Genomic DNA, 18,717 nt, shown 5'->3' with positions numbered 1-18,717 from the left:
TGAGTCTCTAAAATAGTCATTGAATTAAGTGACTTTTGTAGGTAAAATTGTGTTTAACAACCTGTTAAAAATACACCAGAATGCAGGAAATGGCATCTAATTAATTAAAAATTTTCTGGCGGAGGACCCCCCGCCAGTGTGTCCCCCCCCCCCCCACATTAAAAATGCTTCTGACGCCCCTGGGTCAGAGCCATTTTGGCAGCACAAGGGGTTTTAATGTTATGGCTGATCAGTGTATAAAGTCCCTGGTTCTATTTGGTACACTAAAACGTACTCTGTAACCCTATATAAATAAATAAGTGAAATAAATTAATAAAATAAATACTGCTTTATGCTAATACTGACCTCGCACTGCAAATCAAGCCTCGCTCCTGACATGTTTTAGGTCATGTAAATGCTGAAAGATCAATAAATCAAGATATTTCCAAAAATAAGCAGTCAAATTATTCAATCCAGCATGGTGGCAGGCGATAATATATTTTCACACATTACCATATGACAAGTGAGCTTAATTTCTCTCTCTCTCACACACACACTTTGTATATGGCTCAAGAGAACACTGAGGTCTGCAAACTAGCTGCAAACTGAGGTCTTGTGACAGTGACATTAGCCGTCAATGTCAGCCTGCGTCATGGTGCCACAGTGAAAAGCGCCTCATTTGTGTCATAATTAGCTTAAATGCTTTGAGTATGAAAAATTCATGATAGCTTTGGATTTTTTAATTGAGGCAGCATTCTGCATTAATCGAAGTCATTTAAAAAGCCTTCTGCTGCACACAGATGGAGGGGGGGGGGGGATATCAGCCTGCTAACCCATTTCCTCTGCAGTTCATTTTTAATATGGACAAATATTTCAGAATGTAACACAACTCAATCAGCCAGGCTGAACACAAACATAAGAACAGAATGAGGGCTGATAGAAAACTATATGACTATATCATGGATGGTGTGCACGCACACATTCATTCCGAAACCTAGCCTATAGTAAAAGTGTTCTCAAACTTTCTGTAGCAAGAGTCAAAGAATTTCCAAGGACCTTCATATGATCACAGCACAAATGTAATTTTACGAACAGGGAAAATTGGCATCTCTTTTCAAATTTATTCAATCCGTGAGAGCTTTTTAGTCCTCAACTTTCCATTCAGGCAGATGGAGATATGAATCACTAGGTTTCATATTAACAGCACTTCCTGCTTTTATTACAGCTGAAGTTAGATAAACATTAACAGTAGTTATTGAGGTTTAAATGAACCCCTCTACTTTCTAATCAACAACAGTCTTGACACCTACAGTTAGGTCCATAAATATTTGGACAGAGACAACATTTTTCTAATTTTGGTTCTGTACATTACCACACTGAATTGTGAACAAAACAATTCAGATGCAGTTGAAGTTCAGACTTTCAGCTTTAATTCAGTGGGTTGAACAAAATGATTCCATAAAAATGTGAGGAACTAAAGCATTTTTTAAACACAATCCCTTCATTTCAGGGGCTCAAAAGTAATTGGACAAATTAAATAATTGTAAATAAAATGTTCATTTCTAATACTTGGTTGAAAACCCTTTGTTGGCAATGACTGCCTGAAGTCTTGAACTCATGGACATCAGCAGACGCTGTGTTTCCTCCTTTTTAATGCTCTGCCAGGCCTTTACTGCAGCGGTTTTCAGTTGCTGTTTGTTTGTGGGCCTTTTCTGTCTGAAGTTTAGTCTTTAACAAGTGAAATGCATGCTCAATTGGGTTGAGATCAGGTGACTGCATTCAAGAATATTCCACTTCTTTGCTTTAATAAACTCCTGGGTTGCTTTGGCTTTATGTTTTGGGTCATTGCCCATCTGTATTATGAAATGCCGACCAATCAGTTTGGCTGCATTTGGCTGGATTTGAGCATACAGTATGTCTCTGAATACCTCAGAATTCATCCGGCTGCTTCTGTCCTGTGTCACATCATCAATAAACACTAGTGACCCAGTGCCACTGGTAGCCATGCATGTCCAAGCCATCACACTGCCTCCGCCGTGTTTTACAGATGCTTTGGATCATGAGCTGTACCATGCCTTTGCCATACTTTTTTCTTTCCATCATTCTGGTCGAGGTTGATCTTGGTTTCATCTGTCCAAAGAATGTTCTTCCAGAACTGTGCTGGCTTTTTTAGATGTTTTTTAGCAAAGTCCAATCTAGCCTTTTTATTTTTGAGGCTTATGAGTGGCTTGCACCGTGCAGTGAACCCTCTGTATTTACTTTCATGCAGTCTTCTCTTTATGGTAGATTTGGATATTGATACGCCTACCTCTTGGAGAGTGTTGTTCACTTGGTTGGCTGTTGTGAAGGGGTTTCTCTTCACCATGGAAATTATTCTGCGATCATCCACCACTGTTGTCTTCTGTGGGCGTCCAGGTCTTTTTGCATTGATGAGTTCACCAGTGCTTTCTTTCTTTCTCAGGATGTACCAAACTGTAGATTTTGCCACTCCTAATATTGTAGCAATTTCTCGGATGGGTTTTTTCTGTTTTCGCAGCTTAAGGATGGCTTGTTTCACCTGCATGGAGAGCTCCTTTGACCGCATGTTTTCTTCACAGCAAAATCTTCCAAATGCAAGCACCACACCTCTAATCAACTCCAGGCCTTTAATCTGCTTAATTGAGAATGACATAAAGGAATTGCCCACACCTGCCCATGAAATAGCCTTTGAGTCAATTGTCCAATTACTTTTGGTCCCTTTAAAAACAGGGTGGCACATGTTAAGGAGCTGAAACTCCTAAACCCTTCCTCCAATTTTAATTTGGATACTCTCAAATGAAAGCTGAAAGTATGGACTTTATGTCCATGATATAACTATAACTTGAATATGTTTCAGTAAACAGGTAAAAAAACAAAATTTGTGTCAGTGTCCAAATATATATATATATATATATATATATATATATATATATATATATATATATATATGGACCTAACTGTATCTACATGAACATCATGTGATTAAAAAAATAACAATAAAGAAAACAGCAGTAGGAGACTGAGACCCCTCCCCCCCCAATCATGAATCCCACTTAGAAAATAATGGATCTGGAGCCAATCCCAGGAATGTTGGGCATGAGGTGGGAATACTCCCTGGATGGGATTCCAGTCCATTGCAGAGCACCACGCACTCACACACACCTAGTGGTGGTGTAACATATCCAAGCCACCTACTGCCATGTTTTTGGGATGTGGAAAGAAACCACAGAACTGGTAGGAATCCTACATGGGCATGAGGGAGAACGTGTGAAACTCCACACAGACAGTAACTTCAGCTCAGGGTTGAACTCCAGGCCCTGGAGCTGCCCATCTACATAAACAGATCTGAATCAGTGTGTGTGGTTAGTTGGATATGAATCAGAATAATAAAGTGTACAGATATAAGACCTTGATGGAAAAGATGGCAAATGTTTTAACTTAAAGGTGACATGTTGTACCCCTTTTCCACAAGTTAACATAGCTCCCTGAGTTCTTAATTAAATGTCTGTAACATGATTTGGTCAAAATACCACAAGGATAAAACACCACAGCTCCCTTCTCACCCTGTCTAAAACATCCATCCATCCATTATCCGTAGCTGCTTATCCTGTGCAGGGTCACAGGCAAGCTGGAGCCTATCCCAGCTGACTATGGGCAAGAGGCGGGTTACATCTTGGACAAGTCACCAGGTCATCACAGGGCTGACACATTGACAAACCACCATTCACACTCACATTCACACCTACGGTCAATTTAGAGCCACCAATTAGCCTAACCTGCATGTCTTTGGGGGAAACCGGAGCACCCAGAGGAAACTCACACAGACACAGGGAGAACATGCAAACTCCACACAGAAAGGCACCCGTTGGCCACTGGGCTCGAACCCAGAACCTTCTTGCTGTGAGGCGACAGTGCTAACCACTACACCACCATGCCACCCCAGTCTAAACAGTCCTGTACAAAATGACAGATTTGAGTGCCTGTACCTTTAAATGATAATCAGACACTGCTCACCCCCACCTCTTCTTCCGCTGGCCAATCTGGTAGCACTATCTTCATGAATATTCATTAGCAAAGGCAGTTCTCAAGCCATGAGTGGAGATACTCGGATATAATGCTAATGAGCTCCCCTTGCGACATAGAAAGAGGAGCCTGATCTGAACGGCTTGTTGAAGCACATTTTCTGAAATAGGCAGCGCAAAACAAACTGACTGGGTGTCTTATTTCAGAGTTTGTGTGTTGGTAGGCTCCAGATACCCAAATGTTTGTGCACAAGCACTGAAAAAAAAGTGAGTTTTTCATCATATGTCCCCTTTAATAACTCATAAGAACATTCCTTAGTGTGTTCTCAACATTTCATATTGGAACATTATTAGTTTAAAGGAAAAGCATTGGATCAATTAGAGTAAAAAGAGTACAGCCTTTTCCTCCATTACCTTTTCTACTTCTCTTCAAAAAGTAACTATTTAAGCTCTTTCACACCAAGGGCTGGACCGAATCAATACGCTTACATCAATATACCATAGCCATAAAAAACCCCACAATTTAACCTGAGCAAATTTCGCTCATTGATTAGCCTGAGGACAAAGGAGCAGCTGCACTGTTGAGCCTGTGTACAGGTTAATGGCATTCACCGACCTGAGTGAGGATGACCTTCCTTCAAAGATAATTACAACCACAAAATAGGACTAGGATGAGCTACAGTAAAGAACCATAGATGTACGGTCACAGCTTTATGCTCAGGAGCATATTGATTCCAATCTTTGAGGAGAACCGGGTTCTGTGTGGCACATCGAGCACATTTAAGTCATGCTTTCAAGCAGAAAAACACACCTCAGGGTTTTCGTGTATGAATTTCACATGTATAGGGAGGTTTATAATAATAATAATAATGTGTGCGACTTACATTCTACCCTTTTACCATGTACAGGACGCTCTACCATTAACTGTTCTGCATGGACACCCATCCATCCATTATCTGCTTATCCTGTTCTACAGGGTCGCAGGCAAGCTGGAGCCTATCCCAGCTGACTACGGGCGAAAGGCGGGGTACACCCTGGACAAGTCACCAGGTTATCGTAGGGCTGACACATAGACAACCATTCACACTCACATTCACACCTACGGTCAATTTAGAGCCACCAATTAACCTAACCTGCATGACTGTAGGGGAAACCGGAGCACCCGGAGGAAACCCACACAGACACGGGGAGAACATGCAAACTCCACACAGCCGACCGCTGGGCTCGAACCCAAGACCTTCTTGCTGTGAGGTGACAGTGCTAACCATGACAGCACCATGCCGCCCTCTGCAAGGACACACATACGCATGCATGCATTAGTACTATGGAAAAGTCCAACAGTTAATAATGCACACTCTCGCTCATCTTTTCAGTGTCCATCATATCACACTTGCCTTTAGCTCCACATCCCTACAGATGTCCAATTAGACATTCCTACAACATGAGCATGATGTGAGCAACACTAAGAACACTACACCTGGCTGGAGGATACATGAAGCTGTCTGTAGCTGGCTCCTGATAGACTCTTGGTTAGGAGATGTAAAGATTAAAGTGGCACGTGTTCAACATGTCTGGCTGCATGAGATCAGAGGCACGTTTTTTCGACTCCTCTTCTCCATTATCACTTTTCTTCTTTTACTTTACAAGAGACACAGACCCTGGGGAAGTTGGAGCTAAAAAATTTTTTCCAGCATTTAGCAGTAATAGTCTACAAAAACTCTCCTCTCTCATTGTGATAATCGCATCCGACTGTATTATAGCACATCACACACCTAATCCCACCACCCCAGGGGAAGGTAATGACTGTACGTCTCTTTTTAATGCACATGAAGACAGGAGTCGATGCAGTTCCTCTCTGATTGACTGGCGCATCGTTTAGTAGTGAGGAAGAGAAGTTTCGTTGCCATTTTTCCCTCCCAATTTAATCGTTCAGGAGCGTATCGGATGTCAAGAACTAATAGATTACTACAGGCAAGAAACAATGCTATTAAATGAGTGTAATAGAAAATGTTGCAAATAAAACTTTCAGGGATTTTCAAGGCTGAAAAACAAAACATTACTCCTCCCGAAGTGCTTAAAAGTCTAAACTAGAAGAAATGGACGCAGTGGTGAGGCTGCAGAGGAACAGTGTGTTCTCTCTCTCTGAGCACGTATGGCCCTGTGTGTGCTGGCCCAGAGCGCCGGCTTCATCCATCATTACTATACTGAATCATCTCCCTGTCAATATCCCTCACTGCAATACATTACCGCCATGTGGACACTGTTAGCGCTAATGACATTCAGCAGTCCCCTTGGGCACAGACAAAATTATGAGAAAACTTGGGCCAAGTAGAAATGCCATATTGTATAGGAACACATTTTCTTTTACATATGCATTCATAAGCCTGCAGGCACCGTTTCCATGGTAAATAATGAAAATGGAGAAGGAATTAATAAAAGCATCTGTAAGCGTCTTAAAAAAAATCCAACCAGATCCTAGCAAGCTACCCATCAACTCTTTTTGTTTTGTGATTTAATCATCTTATATAACAACTATTTTAACATTACAATGGATTTTAGTGGTGTTCAATAAAAAGGGTGTGCGCGCGCGGTGAAAGAATGCAGCTGGGTGTTCTGATATTAACACCCTGCCTCCCTAATAAATCAAACAGACTAGTGTGCTTATCTCTTTTTGACACTCCGATCAATCTAGCTTTTAATCCCGAGCGCGCTCACACTGTTCCACACATCAAACGCACACCCTCTTGCTCATCGCCGGCTGTGTGTCTCGCCAATTCAAAGTCAAAGCCACAGAATGGGGGAGAACTGATCCAGCAGATGATACACACCAAATAAGACAACAAAGTGAGAGCTGTCCGATGCCATCTCACACACTATTAAACATTCTCAATAAAAAGTAAAAAAGTGCCGATTTGTGGACGAGATATCGAACATATGGGTGAAAGATCATAAAACTCACATGGGGTGTCCATATCCGTGTGTCTACAAAGAGAGACCATTTTTCTTTCAAGGGTTACAGGTAGTGCTGGAGGCATTAACTGGAAGTTGTAGCACAGAAGCAGAAGACAAAACCAATCATTTCCACAGTACGTAACCACAGATCAACTAACCTGGGAATATTTCTGATGACTGGACTTCCTATCCATCCATGACATCTTGCAGTTCATCTCATCTCATTGTCTCTAGCCGCTTTATCCTGTTCTACAGGGTCACAGGCAAGCTGGAGCCTATCCCAGCTGACTACGGGCGAAAGGCGGGGTACACCCTGGACAAGTCGCCAGGTCATCACAGGGCTGACACATAGACACAGACAACCATTCACACCTACGGTCAATTTAGGCCAAGTTTACATTAGACCGTATCTGTCTCGTTTTCTTCGTGGATGCACTGTCCGTTTACATTAAAACGCCTGGAAACGCCGGGAAACGGGAATCCGCCAGGGTCCACATATTCAATCTAGATCGTGTCTGGTCCGGTGCTGTGTAAACATTGAGAATACGCGGATACGCTGTGCTGAGCTCTAGCTGGCGTCGTCATTGGACAACGTCACTGTGACATCCACCTTCCTGATTCGCTGGCATTGGTCATGTGACGCGACTGCTGAAAAACGGCGCGGACTTCCGCCTTGTATCACCTTTCATTAAAGAGTATAAAAGTACGAAAATACTGCAAATACTGATGCAAATACTGCCCATTGTGTAGTTATGATTGTCTTTAGGCTTGCCATCCTTCCACTTGCAAGTGGTAAGTGATATGCGCTGGGATCTCACACACAGCGGCTCAGTCCCGAATCACAGCTTGTTCACTTCACTCGCGCGCTCTGTGAGCTGCGCAGGGCCGGAGTGCGCACCCTCCAGAGGGCACTAGCTGTTCAGGGCGGAGTGATTTGGAGCGCAGGATGCCTGCGGAGCCGAGCGTATCCGTGTATTGGTGTTGCTGTGTGCACGCGAATCGTGTATTGGTGTTGCTGTGTGCACACTAATCGCTTTAAAAACGTTAATCTGATGATCCGCTGATACGGTCTAATGTAAACCCCACCTTAGAGTCACCAGTTAACCTAACCTGCATGTCTTTGGACTGTGGGGGAAACCGGAGCACCCGGAGGAAACCCACGCGGACACGGGGAGAACATGCAAACTCCACACAGAAAGGCCCTCGCCAGCCCCGGGGCTCGAACCCGGACCTTCTTGCTGTGAGGCGACAGCGCTAACCATTACACCACCGTGCCGCCCCATCTTGCAGTTTTCCAGGATTTTCCTGTTCTTAGCCAAGACTTCCTATATTTCAACTGACCCCTTTATACAAATACTACTCATGGAAACCTCTGTTTTTACAGAACTTTAGCATTAATACATGTATAGATCTCTTGGAATACTGAGCGAAAATCTGTTAAACCCTTGTCAATAGACAAACTATGGAGAAAAATGTGGCCTCTTATGAATGAGTCTATAAATATGTCTAGAATATTATGCCTAGACCACTGACATTAAAATGTTCAAGTCCATCTTGGAGTTCAGGAGAGAGAAAGATTTCAACATTTAAAGCAATTGCGTTCTTAATAATCAATCGTAAACCATATAAATGAGTAGGACTGCAGTATATTGCTTCAAACACCACACATCTCTAATTATTCGTTTTATTTTAGGTCATGCGTTCCTGTTTTAAAATTCATGATATCAGAAGACTCAAGTAGCTGTATCCCCCCCCAGCTCTCACTTGGATCAAAATGCAAGCAACCGAAGGAATAGGACACTTATGATGAATGTTAACTTCAACAAATAATTAACCCTGAAACAAGTAAAGAGCAGTGTTCTCCCCAGGGATTTCAAATAGCATCCTGGTAAACTGCCATTTTGAAATAGCATTTTGCTTCTTGAAATAGTGTCAAAATCCACCCTGTGTTTCGTAAATACATTCAGTCAGTAAACAGGAAGTCGATGTGCGACAGACCTGAAAACGGTATAGAACCCCAAGCTGAAGCTCAGTACCAAATATCAAGCAGTTGTGATTTGTAGTTGCTGAGAAGAGCGTTACAAAATTTTTGTAAATCCACCCTATATGTTTCATAAATACATTGCCAGTAAACAGGAAGTCAAATGTAGGACAGACCTGAAAACGGTATACACTGTATAGAACCCCAAGCTGAGGTTTGGTACCAAGTGGCCAAGGTTTGTGGTTGCTGAGAAAAAGGGTGTTTCTACAGTTGACTTGCTAACTTTAGGACTGCAGTTGTCATGAACAGTTTTGCACTCAAGTTTCCATCAATGAAGAGTTATAACATCAACGAAACTGACTTCATGTTAAAACTGTTAATGTTATAGTCATGCTGTCTGTTGTTGCCCAAATGAGGATGGGTTCCCTTTTGAGTCTGGTTCTTCTCGAGGTTTCTTCCTCATGTCGTCTGAGGGAGTTTTTCCTTGCCACCGTCGCCACAGGATTGCTCATTGGGGATAGATTAGGGATAAAATTAGCTTGTTTTAAGTCGTTCAAATTCTGTAAAGCTGTTTTGCGACAATGTTTATTTTTAAAAGCACTATACAAACAGACTTGACTTGTTTCGGATGGACGGAGATACAGACAGAAGTAAACCAGTATTAACCCCCCCCCCCCCCCCCCCTTCGGAGCAGGGGTATAATAAATGAACACAAATTTATGCAGATGTGTTTTTCAAATGATATATATATTTATTTCAGTGCCTATAGTGAATTCAATCGTGTTTACATTTTATTATTCAGAATTCTAACTCTTAAAAAGTTGAATGATCTTTTTTGCCTCGATACCTGATTATAGGAATAGTGATTGATAAGAAAAAGCACTTTTCCTTGCCTTTTAAATCATCCGAGCAATTACGTTACACAGTACGATGAAAAATACACTCACGGAAAAGAAATTACCAAAAATAAAAAGACTGGCTATGTTATTTGTAGAATAAATTTATTTTGTTGATTTGTACATAGAACAAGAGTACTTGGACTGCAGCACATACACAATAAACTGATGCTGACCAACTACCGCAGCCACGCACCAGAGAGGAGTGACAGCGGTCAGTGAGGAAATGCTTTGCTTTTCAGCTCGTCTCCCTAAACCCAGCAGGAAGCTAAACACACCGGCCTGGTTTATTACACGCCACTGTAGCCTACTGTTCCAGACCAAACATTCACAGAGATTCTCTGCTGATACCAAGTGCGTTTTCCAAATCAGGAACTGAGGCTCAGTTTAGGTTAAAGAAACCAGGCGTACATCTGCCAGCTCTTGTCTTTGGATTTTCACGGGATTTGCAACCCAAAGGTAAGGAGCACTGAGCATGTGCACTTCTCTATCTAAAGAGATGATTCAAACAAAAGCACAGTGTGTGTAAAAAAAAAAAAAAAAAAAAAAAAAAAAAATCACCCTACCCACAACACCTGCCACTCAAAGAAAGGGTTTTCACAGTTGTATTTAGAAGACATTCTCTATTGATTCTGAAAAATATAGGTAAGTAGATATACGTAGATTTCTAGATATTATTCAGCAGCAAGAACATGAAAGATGAAATGAAAGGACAGATTTAATTGCAACACAGCTGATTCCAGATAATGAGTGTATTCTAGTTCTGAGGTTGTTCAGGACACATTTCAGTCAGTCATACTACCAATATGCAAAAGCAACTTAAATGGGGAGAGGACGGAACAAACAAAAACATACACACACACACACTATATCTATCTATCTATCTATCTATCTATCTATCTATCTATCTATCTATCTATCTCTCACACACACACACACACATATATATATATATACACACACACACACATACATATATATGTATGTGTGTGTATATATATATATATATATATATATATATATATATATATATATATATATATATATATATATATGTGTATGTGTATATGTGTGTGTATATATATATATATATATATATATATATATATATATATATATATATATATATACACACACACACACATACATTCAAAAGTTTGGGGTCACCCAGACAATTTTGTGTTTTCCATGAAAAGTCACACTTTTATTTCCCACCATAAGTTGTAAAATGAATAGAAAATATAGTCAAGACATTTTTCTGGCCATTTTGAGCATTTAATCGACCCCACAAATGTGATGCTCCAGAAACTCAATCTGCTCAAAGGAAGGTCAGTTTTATAGCTTCTCTAAGGTGGTGTTTACACTAGACCGTATCCGTCTCGTTTTCGTCGCGGATGCACTGTCCGTGCACATTAAAACGCCGGGAAACGACTCCACAGGCGGAACAGTTTGAATCCGCCAGGGCCCACGTATTCAACCCAGTACGTATCTGATCCGGTGCTGTGTAAACATTGAGGAACGAGGATACGCAGTGCTGAGCTCTAGCTGACGTCGTCATTGGACAATGTCACTGTGACATCCACCTTCCTGATTCGCTGGCGTTGGTTATGCCACGTTGGTCATGTGACGCGACTGCTGAAAAACGGCGCGGACTTCACTTCTTGCTATTTGTCCTGAATCACTGCTCGTGCGCTTCACTCGCGTGCTCTGTGAGCTGCGCAGGGCCGGAGTGCGCACCCTCCAGAGGGCACTCGCTGTTCAGGGCAGAGTGATTTGGAGCGCAGGATGCCTGCGGAGCCGAGCGTATCCGTGTATTGGCGTTGCTGTGTGCACGCGAATCGTTTTAAAAACGTTAATCTGATGATCCGGTGATACGGTCTAATGTAAACACCACCTAAAGAGCTAAACTGTTTTCAGCTGTGCTAACATGATTGTACAAGGGTTTTCTAATCATCCATTAGCCTTCTGAGGCAATGAGCAAACACATTGTACCATTAGAACACTGGAGTGAGAGTTGCTGGAAATGGGCCTCTATACACCTATGGAGATATTGCACCAAAAACCAGACATTTGCAGCTAGAATAGTCATTTACCACATTAGCAATGGATAGAGTGCATTTCTGATTAGTTTAAAGTGATCTTCATTGAAAAGAACAGTGCTTTTCTTTCAAAAATAAGGACATTTCAAAGTGACCCCAAACTTTTGAACGGTAGTGTGTGTGTATATATATATATATATATATATATATATATATATATATATATATATATATATAAATAAAATGATATTTTATTGGGACATGGAAATAAAAGCAGCAGGTAATAAAATTAATATTTACAAAATTCTAGCAGTTATATTAATAGAGAACTGATTATTTTATAATTTTGCCATCAAATAGTTGAATATTTTATGAGACCTTGCAAATAAACTGTCTTTGGGAGAAAATCACTTTGGCAAGTTATATAAACTCTTTAAAATACACTGTACTGTATTGCAATATCTAAAATATTTTCTAAATATATAATTTCTTGCAGTTTCAATGGTAACTACAGTGGAGCTGGATAAGTTCTTTGCTGAGGACCACGGTACACTGCCCAGTACCCTTCAGGTAGATCAACTGTGGGGATTAAGAAGCTCCCTACAGCATTTTATTTTGCTGTTAATGAAACTATACATACTGTAAAATGTTATCCATCAACACCTGGAGAACAATACGACATGTAATTGCCTGCAAATATGAATTAAACAAAATGTCATGGCATGTGTGGTGTGACTAGCAAGACACGTCTGTCCTGGTTTCATTTAAGGTCAATTAAAAAGAAAAAGGAAACTGGTTTTTGATCATGTGACACTGACTGACATCCACCACAGTAAAAAAGTAGCACCATCTGAGGTAAATGACACGTGTGCTGGTAGCACCATCAACCAGAAAATTACAAAACAATAAGGAGAAAAAAAAAAACCCAAAGATTTACAGCACAAACGACACGGACAAAACCACAGTATTAGAAAGACTGACTCACTCCTATACAAATCAGGCAGACTCAAAGGAGGCTCATATTGAATACATACCATTAAAAAAAAAAGCAGAAATCAGCTATATGATTTTAAAAATCTACAATACAGACTGATTTATTTACAAACCTGTGCCCGTGTAGAGTGAGGTGCTATGAATGGAGCACATAACTAAAGTGACATGATAAGCCATGAGGTAGGATTCAGATAGTACACATTTCATTCCTGCCAAAAATCACCTGTCCTGGTTTTATAAAAATACTTTCTTTGTGAAATCAAGGTAAAGCGGAGTTGCAAATGAACTGCTCTGAGCCTGGCCCTGAATAACGGTAACATGGGCTGAGACCTTGAACCTGCTAGGATGAGTCTGAACAGGAAGTAATGACATGGTGCTGGCAGGAAGAGCTTGAGTGGAGGACTGGGCAGCTTTGTCTACGTTGGATGGGTCCTCAGCATTTGACTCACAATCTGTGTATGTGGCTTTAAAAAGGAAGCCAAATCCTTACTACACTACACACATAGCTCAGCCTTTTCTAACTCGTCTCCCTATTCCCCCTTTTGGCATCAAAAACAAAATTAAAACAAAAAATAATAAATGATTAAATGAAAAAAAAAATCTGCTTGAAAGAACAGTATGCAGATCTATACCACTGAAAGCTTAATGCTCTTCTAATATGAAATTAAGCACAACAGCACAAATGCAAGCTAAATAGAATCTTGAGAAAAGCAAAACCTCATATTCTGAAAGATATATAAATGTATATTTATATATATATATTTTTAAACCAAAACGTATATTTAGCCTCTTTTTTTTTTTTAAAGCTTGGATGATGCTGGACCTTGGCATGGGCCAATTCTGTGCAAGTTCATATCAAGCTGAATGATCACTATTCCACTTTGGCTTATACTGATCCACCACCAAGGAGCTTTAGATTACTGACACCTATACCTATTCACATATAGCATTTAAAAAAAAAATCAACTTAAAGATAAATTAAAAAAAATAAACTGTTACTGATTTAATGATCCCCAAGTATTGGCCTGATGGTTCCGCTTCGATACTTTATACTGGTCTTTTTTGCATCCAGGTTGTTTTGGACCTTTAGGGAGCCAAGCAGCTCAAAGCTTAAGCACCACCATGATGTCACTAAAGCATGGACACAAACATGACGACGGACGAAGTTCACTAGTGTGGACCAGAGGACCGTTATCTCAGAGAGGTGTACCGGTTTGCTTTTGGAGCTTTTAAGCATCTTACGATTACAGAATCTCATGGCAATATATAGTACGTTTGTACATTTCACAGTCACTATTTTCCCTAGTAGGGTTCACAACTGAAGGGACGTTACGTTTATCAGCCATATTGCGTGTGAAAGCTGTTCACTTGGAGTGAGTGGCTATCGAAGAGGAATTTCTGTTTTTCAAGGCAACGTTACAGCTGACAAATCTCAATATGAAAGGATGATCATGAGGATTGTCAGTTTCTTTTGGCTATCGTTCAACATCAGCCAAATTAAAGCTGGTGTTTTCCAGTGTACCCACAGAGCCATTATCATATATAGCACATATTCAGTTAGTGGGGCAACATATAGCACACAGCACATGACACATCGACATATAGAGGAAAAGTTCACAGAAAAATATAACCTTGAACCATAAACTATACAATAATGGTCTATTCTGTCATTATTACACAAACATATTAGAGATAAGTTACAATTAAAGTAAATGTTTCTTACACAGACCTAGCTATGAAGCATAAATGGGATCTTTTTCAACTTTGGAGTTGTAAAAAAAAAAAAAGTGCGAAGATTTCTGATTAGCCATTTGGGGGGAAAAAAAAACAAAAAACAAAATCCCTTAATATCACTATTAAGATCCATATTTGTCCAACATTATGACATGGCCTTTCCTACGATTAAAGTGCTGTCGTATATGGTGACTACATCGGTTTGAATAATAAGCACACTTACAGAAAACGGAACAAAAAAGTGAAATGATACTCCTTTACAAATGACTCACAGTGATGTGATCGTAGGAGCACTGTGATAACTGACAAGTGTAAATTAGCTATTATAATTTAAAATAGGAGTTTGCTTCTTTGACAGCGTTCCATTAAGAGATAATGCATCTGTGATGAGCAAAGCGAAGACTAAAAAGAAAAACGAAAATGTATGCATGAACAGGCATGGAGGAAAGATGGAATCGTATGGATACGCGATGAGGACTCGTTTCAAATAAGGAGACGAAGCAGAATAAGGTGCAGCCTGGACATAGATCATCAAGATCCAAATACATCTAAAATATATAATAAAATATCTCATCTACAAAATCCATGAACTAAAAAACATGTACATGTATTTGGTAAGAAAAATCAACAAAGACAGGAAATTAAAAATGATGAGACAGGAAGGGCTGAGAGGCAGATTCGAGGTTGATTCACAGTTAGCAGTATGCCATCACAGTTAAGAACAGTTAAGGACCTGCAGCAAGCAGGCCTTTTTAAATGCACAGCCACATGAACCGTTTTGTGAAATGCAAAAAATAGGAGATAGCGAATGGGGGGGGGGGGGGGGGGGGAGGAATGAAGAAAAGAGGCAAAAGGATGGATGGCATGGCTCACTGGAAGTTGTCACTTTAAAAATCACCCCCTCTAATTTCTCCCCCTTGAGGAGGTGCAGAGGACCCAGTCATCCTCTGGGGATTCCACCTGGTTGGTTTGGAGAAAGGGCAGGGGAAAACAAAACCACGTGTAACACCAAGCGCTGCTGACAGCTTTGCCTACATCCACACACTGTTTCAGCCATTTTACCACACTCACACACACCAAAGTGCAGGTTAAGCAATATCAGCTCATATTATAATCACAGCTTGCTATAAAACACACAATTCCAAGTGATTGCCATATCAAACACGTAAAATCCCAGTCCTTGTTCCCAACTTACTACATAATGGTTCGAAACAACTGGGTTGGCGAATGTCAACAACTTTCTAATCCACTACGGAACTTAAATCACAGTTATCTAAAAGGTGCTGCATCTGTTTATTTGTGAAAAGGATTAGATACATCACCTAAAAAAAGCAAAAACAGACTACACTAAAGCATGCGGTTGATATGTAAACATATTCGGTAAATGCAGATTTACTAACGTAACCTTAAACCTGTTTAAAACTGACTGCTCCGCTGAGAAACAAAGGAGTTTGTCTGAGAACACATTGTCATTAGCACAATCATCAAATCTTACTGAAGAAAACAGCTGAATGACCAACTCCTCAATATACTGGGAATAAGAATTAACCGATTATAATGGTTCTGAACAACGGAGTCTTAAGGGAGCAACCGATCAACTGATTTAAGACACTGCAGGAGCAAAGCGTTATAAGAACGTTCTCCTTAAAACAGAACAGTTCTTTTCAAGGTAAGTCTTCATTCTAGACTTAGACGTTAGGACATGTTCTGACACAGAACACCAGCCGATGTGCCATACACATTATCGAATGTGATTTAAAGGATCTCTCCTGTCAAAAACAATGACTGATTAACAACCACATACCCCTCCCCTCAATATTCCACAGCCAAGTCTTATAATCCCCCTTATCCAAAGCCACTGTTCATTCACTGCACACATACCAACAAACTCCGCTCACAGTAGGCTGTGTGGATTGTGGGTAAAGCTGTCATATAGCCTCAGAGGTGTTATGGGGTAGTAAAATAATGAAGGAAAAAAAAAGGCCTTGCTGTGGGCTTCAGTGAAAATCCAAAATGGCAGCGCAGGTGATCAGGTGTAACGTCTTCTCACAGCAGCAGTCTATGATATTAACTCTGCAGGTCCTACATGCCATCATACAAGTTCTCCATCTTTACCGTCTGCCGGATGAGGAGCTTGGACTCTCTCCTCTCCTCGTTCTTGATGGATTTGTTGATATCCATAATCTTTTCACAGATGTATTTGTTCACTTTGGATAGCCTTTGAGTGATCTCAGCACTGTCGGCTGTTTCCTGAGACACACGGTCATACAGACACTCTAGAAAGAAAAGGTGAATTAGGGCTGGCATTTTAAAATATAGTAGCAGCAGTTAAACATAGTAATACAGAAGTTTTGATTTTTCTTATGTTTTTAAAAAAAATAAAAAGGGAGAGGAAAATCTGACGTGTACCGTACTCAGATCATACCTACTTTAAACCTATCCACCCAAACCTCATACCAGCTCCTAAGAATACTCGCTTATAGAGTAAATATGTGGGTGAAAATGTACCTCGTACGATTTTGAGTTTGCTTGGTGAGAGAGGCGGTTTAGGCAGAGCATCTTTCTTCTTCTTTGTTGCGACGCCAGTAACACTGCGGTTTTTCAGCGTCTCCGTGCCCCAGATCATGACAGCCAGGTTTTTGGTGAATTTAGAGTCACCCTGTGTACGCTGAAGCTGATGCCACTTCTCCTCCTCCACCCAGATGCCCCCACCTAGGTGTACCTAGAGGAGGAACAAGATCAACTGTGAGCTACTGCTCACTTACGTATACCCCCGCTCTTACTTATATCAGAATGCAAGCAATCGAAGGAATAGGACACTTAGTATGAACCAAGCCGTTGTGATTTGTAGTTGCTGAGAAAAATGTTACGAAAATTTTGTAAATCTATGCTATATGTTTCGTAAATACATTAAGCCGGTAAACAGGAAGTCGATGTGCGACAGACCTGAAAACGGTATACACGGTATAGAACCCCAAGCTGAAGTTTGGTACCAAGTGGCTTTGATGTGTGATTGCTGAGAAAAAGGGTGTTTCAAACAGACGGAGATACAGACAGATGGATAGAGGTAAACCAGGAATCCCCCCCCCCTTCGGAGCAGGGGTATAATTTAAAAAAAAAAAAAAAAAACCCCTACATGTCTAATGGTAACTTCTATTTTCCCAAAATTACAGTTGGGAAAAACACTTGAATCACTCATTAAACACTGTTCATCAGACTTGAACAGAGGTTCATGCATGAACAAGTTTCATTTTCAGTAGCACATTACACAGTAGTTGAATTTATTTAAAATAAATAAAAATAATATATATATATATATATATATATATATATATATATATATATATATATATATATATATACACACACACACATACACACACACACACGGTATTCTAATGGATTTAAATATTAATTACACTAAAAGGTTATACTGCCAGAGACAGAGTGAACGTTAGCAAATACACAATGCATTATTTGCATTTTCATATTTCCTTGTTGCTGAAATTTAGCTTGATTGTACTTTTTTTTTTTTTTTGGGCAAAATGTGTTGTCAACATCTAGTTAGGCCAAATCTCAAATCATTACTACATACTGTTCACTACACAAGACATAATGTCAAAGTATAACCAACACCGTGCAATATATGCCCAAAGAACACCATTAGAGATTCAACCACAGAAATAGTATGACCTACAAGTTCATTATGTAGCAATACCTAAAAGTATCTGCCATAAGCAATTAGCACATTTAAAAAATTAATGATGACCTGCATGTATTTGGAGTTTGCATAAGGCACCAAAACTTTTTTTTTTGAGAAAATCATATTCAATCATACTTTATTTTCACATTTTCAGCGGTTTTTTTTGGGGGGGGGGGGATCACAGACATTTATTAAACCCTAAAGGGTGCCAATAATCCTGAAGCTTTCTGCATACCATCAAGATAAACACGTCTTTGAATTTCCCATCAAATTGAAGTCTGGACTTTAACTGGGCCGTTCTAACACATTCAGGTTCTTGGTTTCTTCTAGGATTGTCCTGGATTAGGGATGTTAACCGATGACCGGTGGTTGACCGAATCAACGTCAACCGATTAATTTT

At 40.2% G+C, this 18,717-nt stretch overlaps 2 protein-coding genes across 2 annotated transcripts in view; both read right to left on the bottom strand.

Moving 5' to 3' along the window:
* The window catches only part of agbl4 (AGBL carboxypeptidase 4), a 690,290-nt gene that overhangs the window by 111,364 nt on the left and 560,209 nt on the right, over positions 1-18,717 (bottom strand). The gene's annotated exons all lie outside the window — the stretch shown is intronic.
* bend5 (BEN domain containing 5) overlaps positions 12,256-18,717 on the bottom strand; it is a 33,538-nt gene continuing 27,076 nt past the window's right edge. The window contains exons 5-6 of the mRNA XM_060932118.1: positions 17,123-17,336; positions 12,256-16,890 (exon numbers count right to left, since the gene is read on the bottom strand). Coding sequence (XP_060788101.1) covers positions 16,697-16,890; positions 17,123-17,336 — 408 coding nt within the window. The 3' untranslated portion in view covers positions 12,256-16,696. The remainder of the gene's footprint in view (positions 16,891-17,122; positions 17,337-18,717) is intronic.

The sequence above is a fragment of the Neoarius graeffei genome, chromosome 10 (genome assembly GCF_027579695.1).
Source record: "Neoarius graeffei isolate fNeoGra1 chromosome 10, fNeoGra1.pri, whole genome shotgun sequence".
Taxonomy (NCBI): domain Eukaryota; kingdom Metazoa; phylum Chordata; class Actinopteri; order Siluriformes; family Ariidae; genus Neoarius; species Neoarius graeffei.
This window is presented reverse-complemented; position numbering and strand designations above follow the sequence as displayed.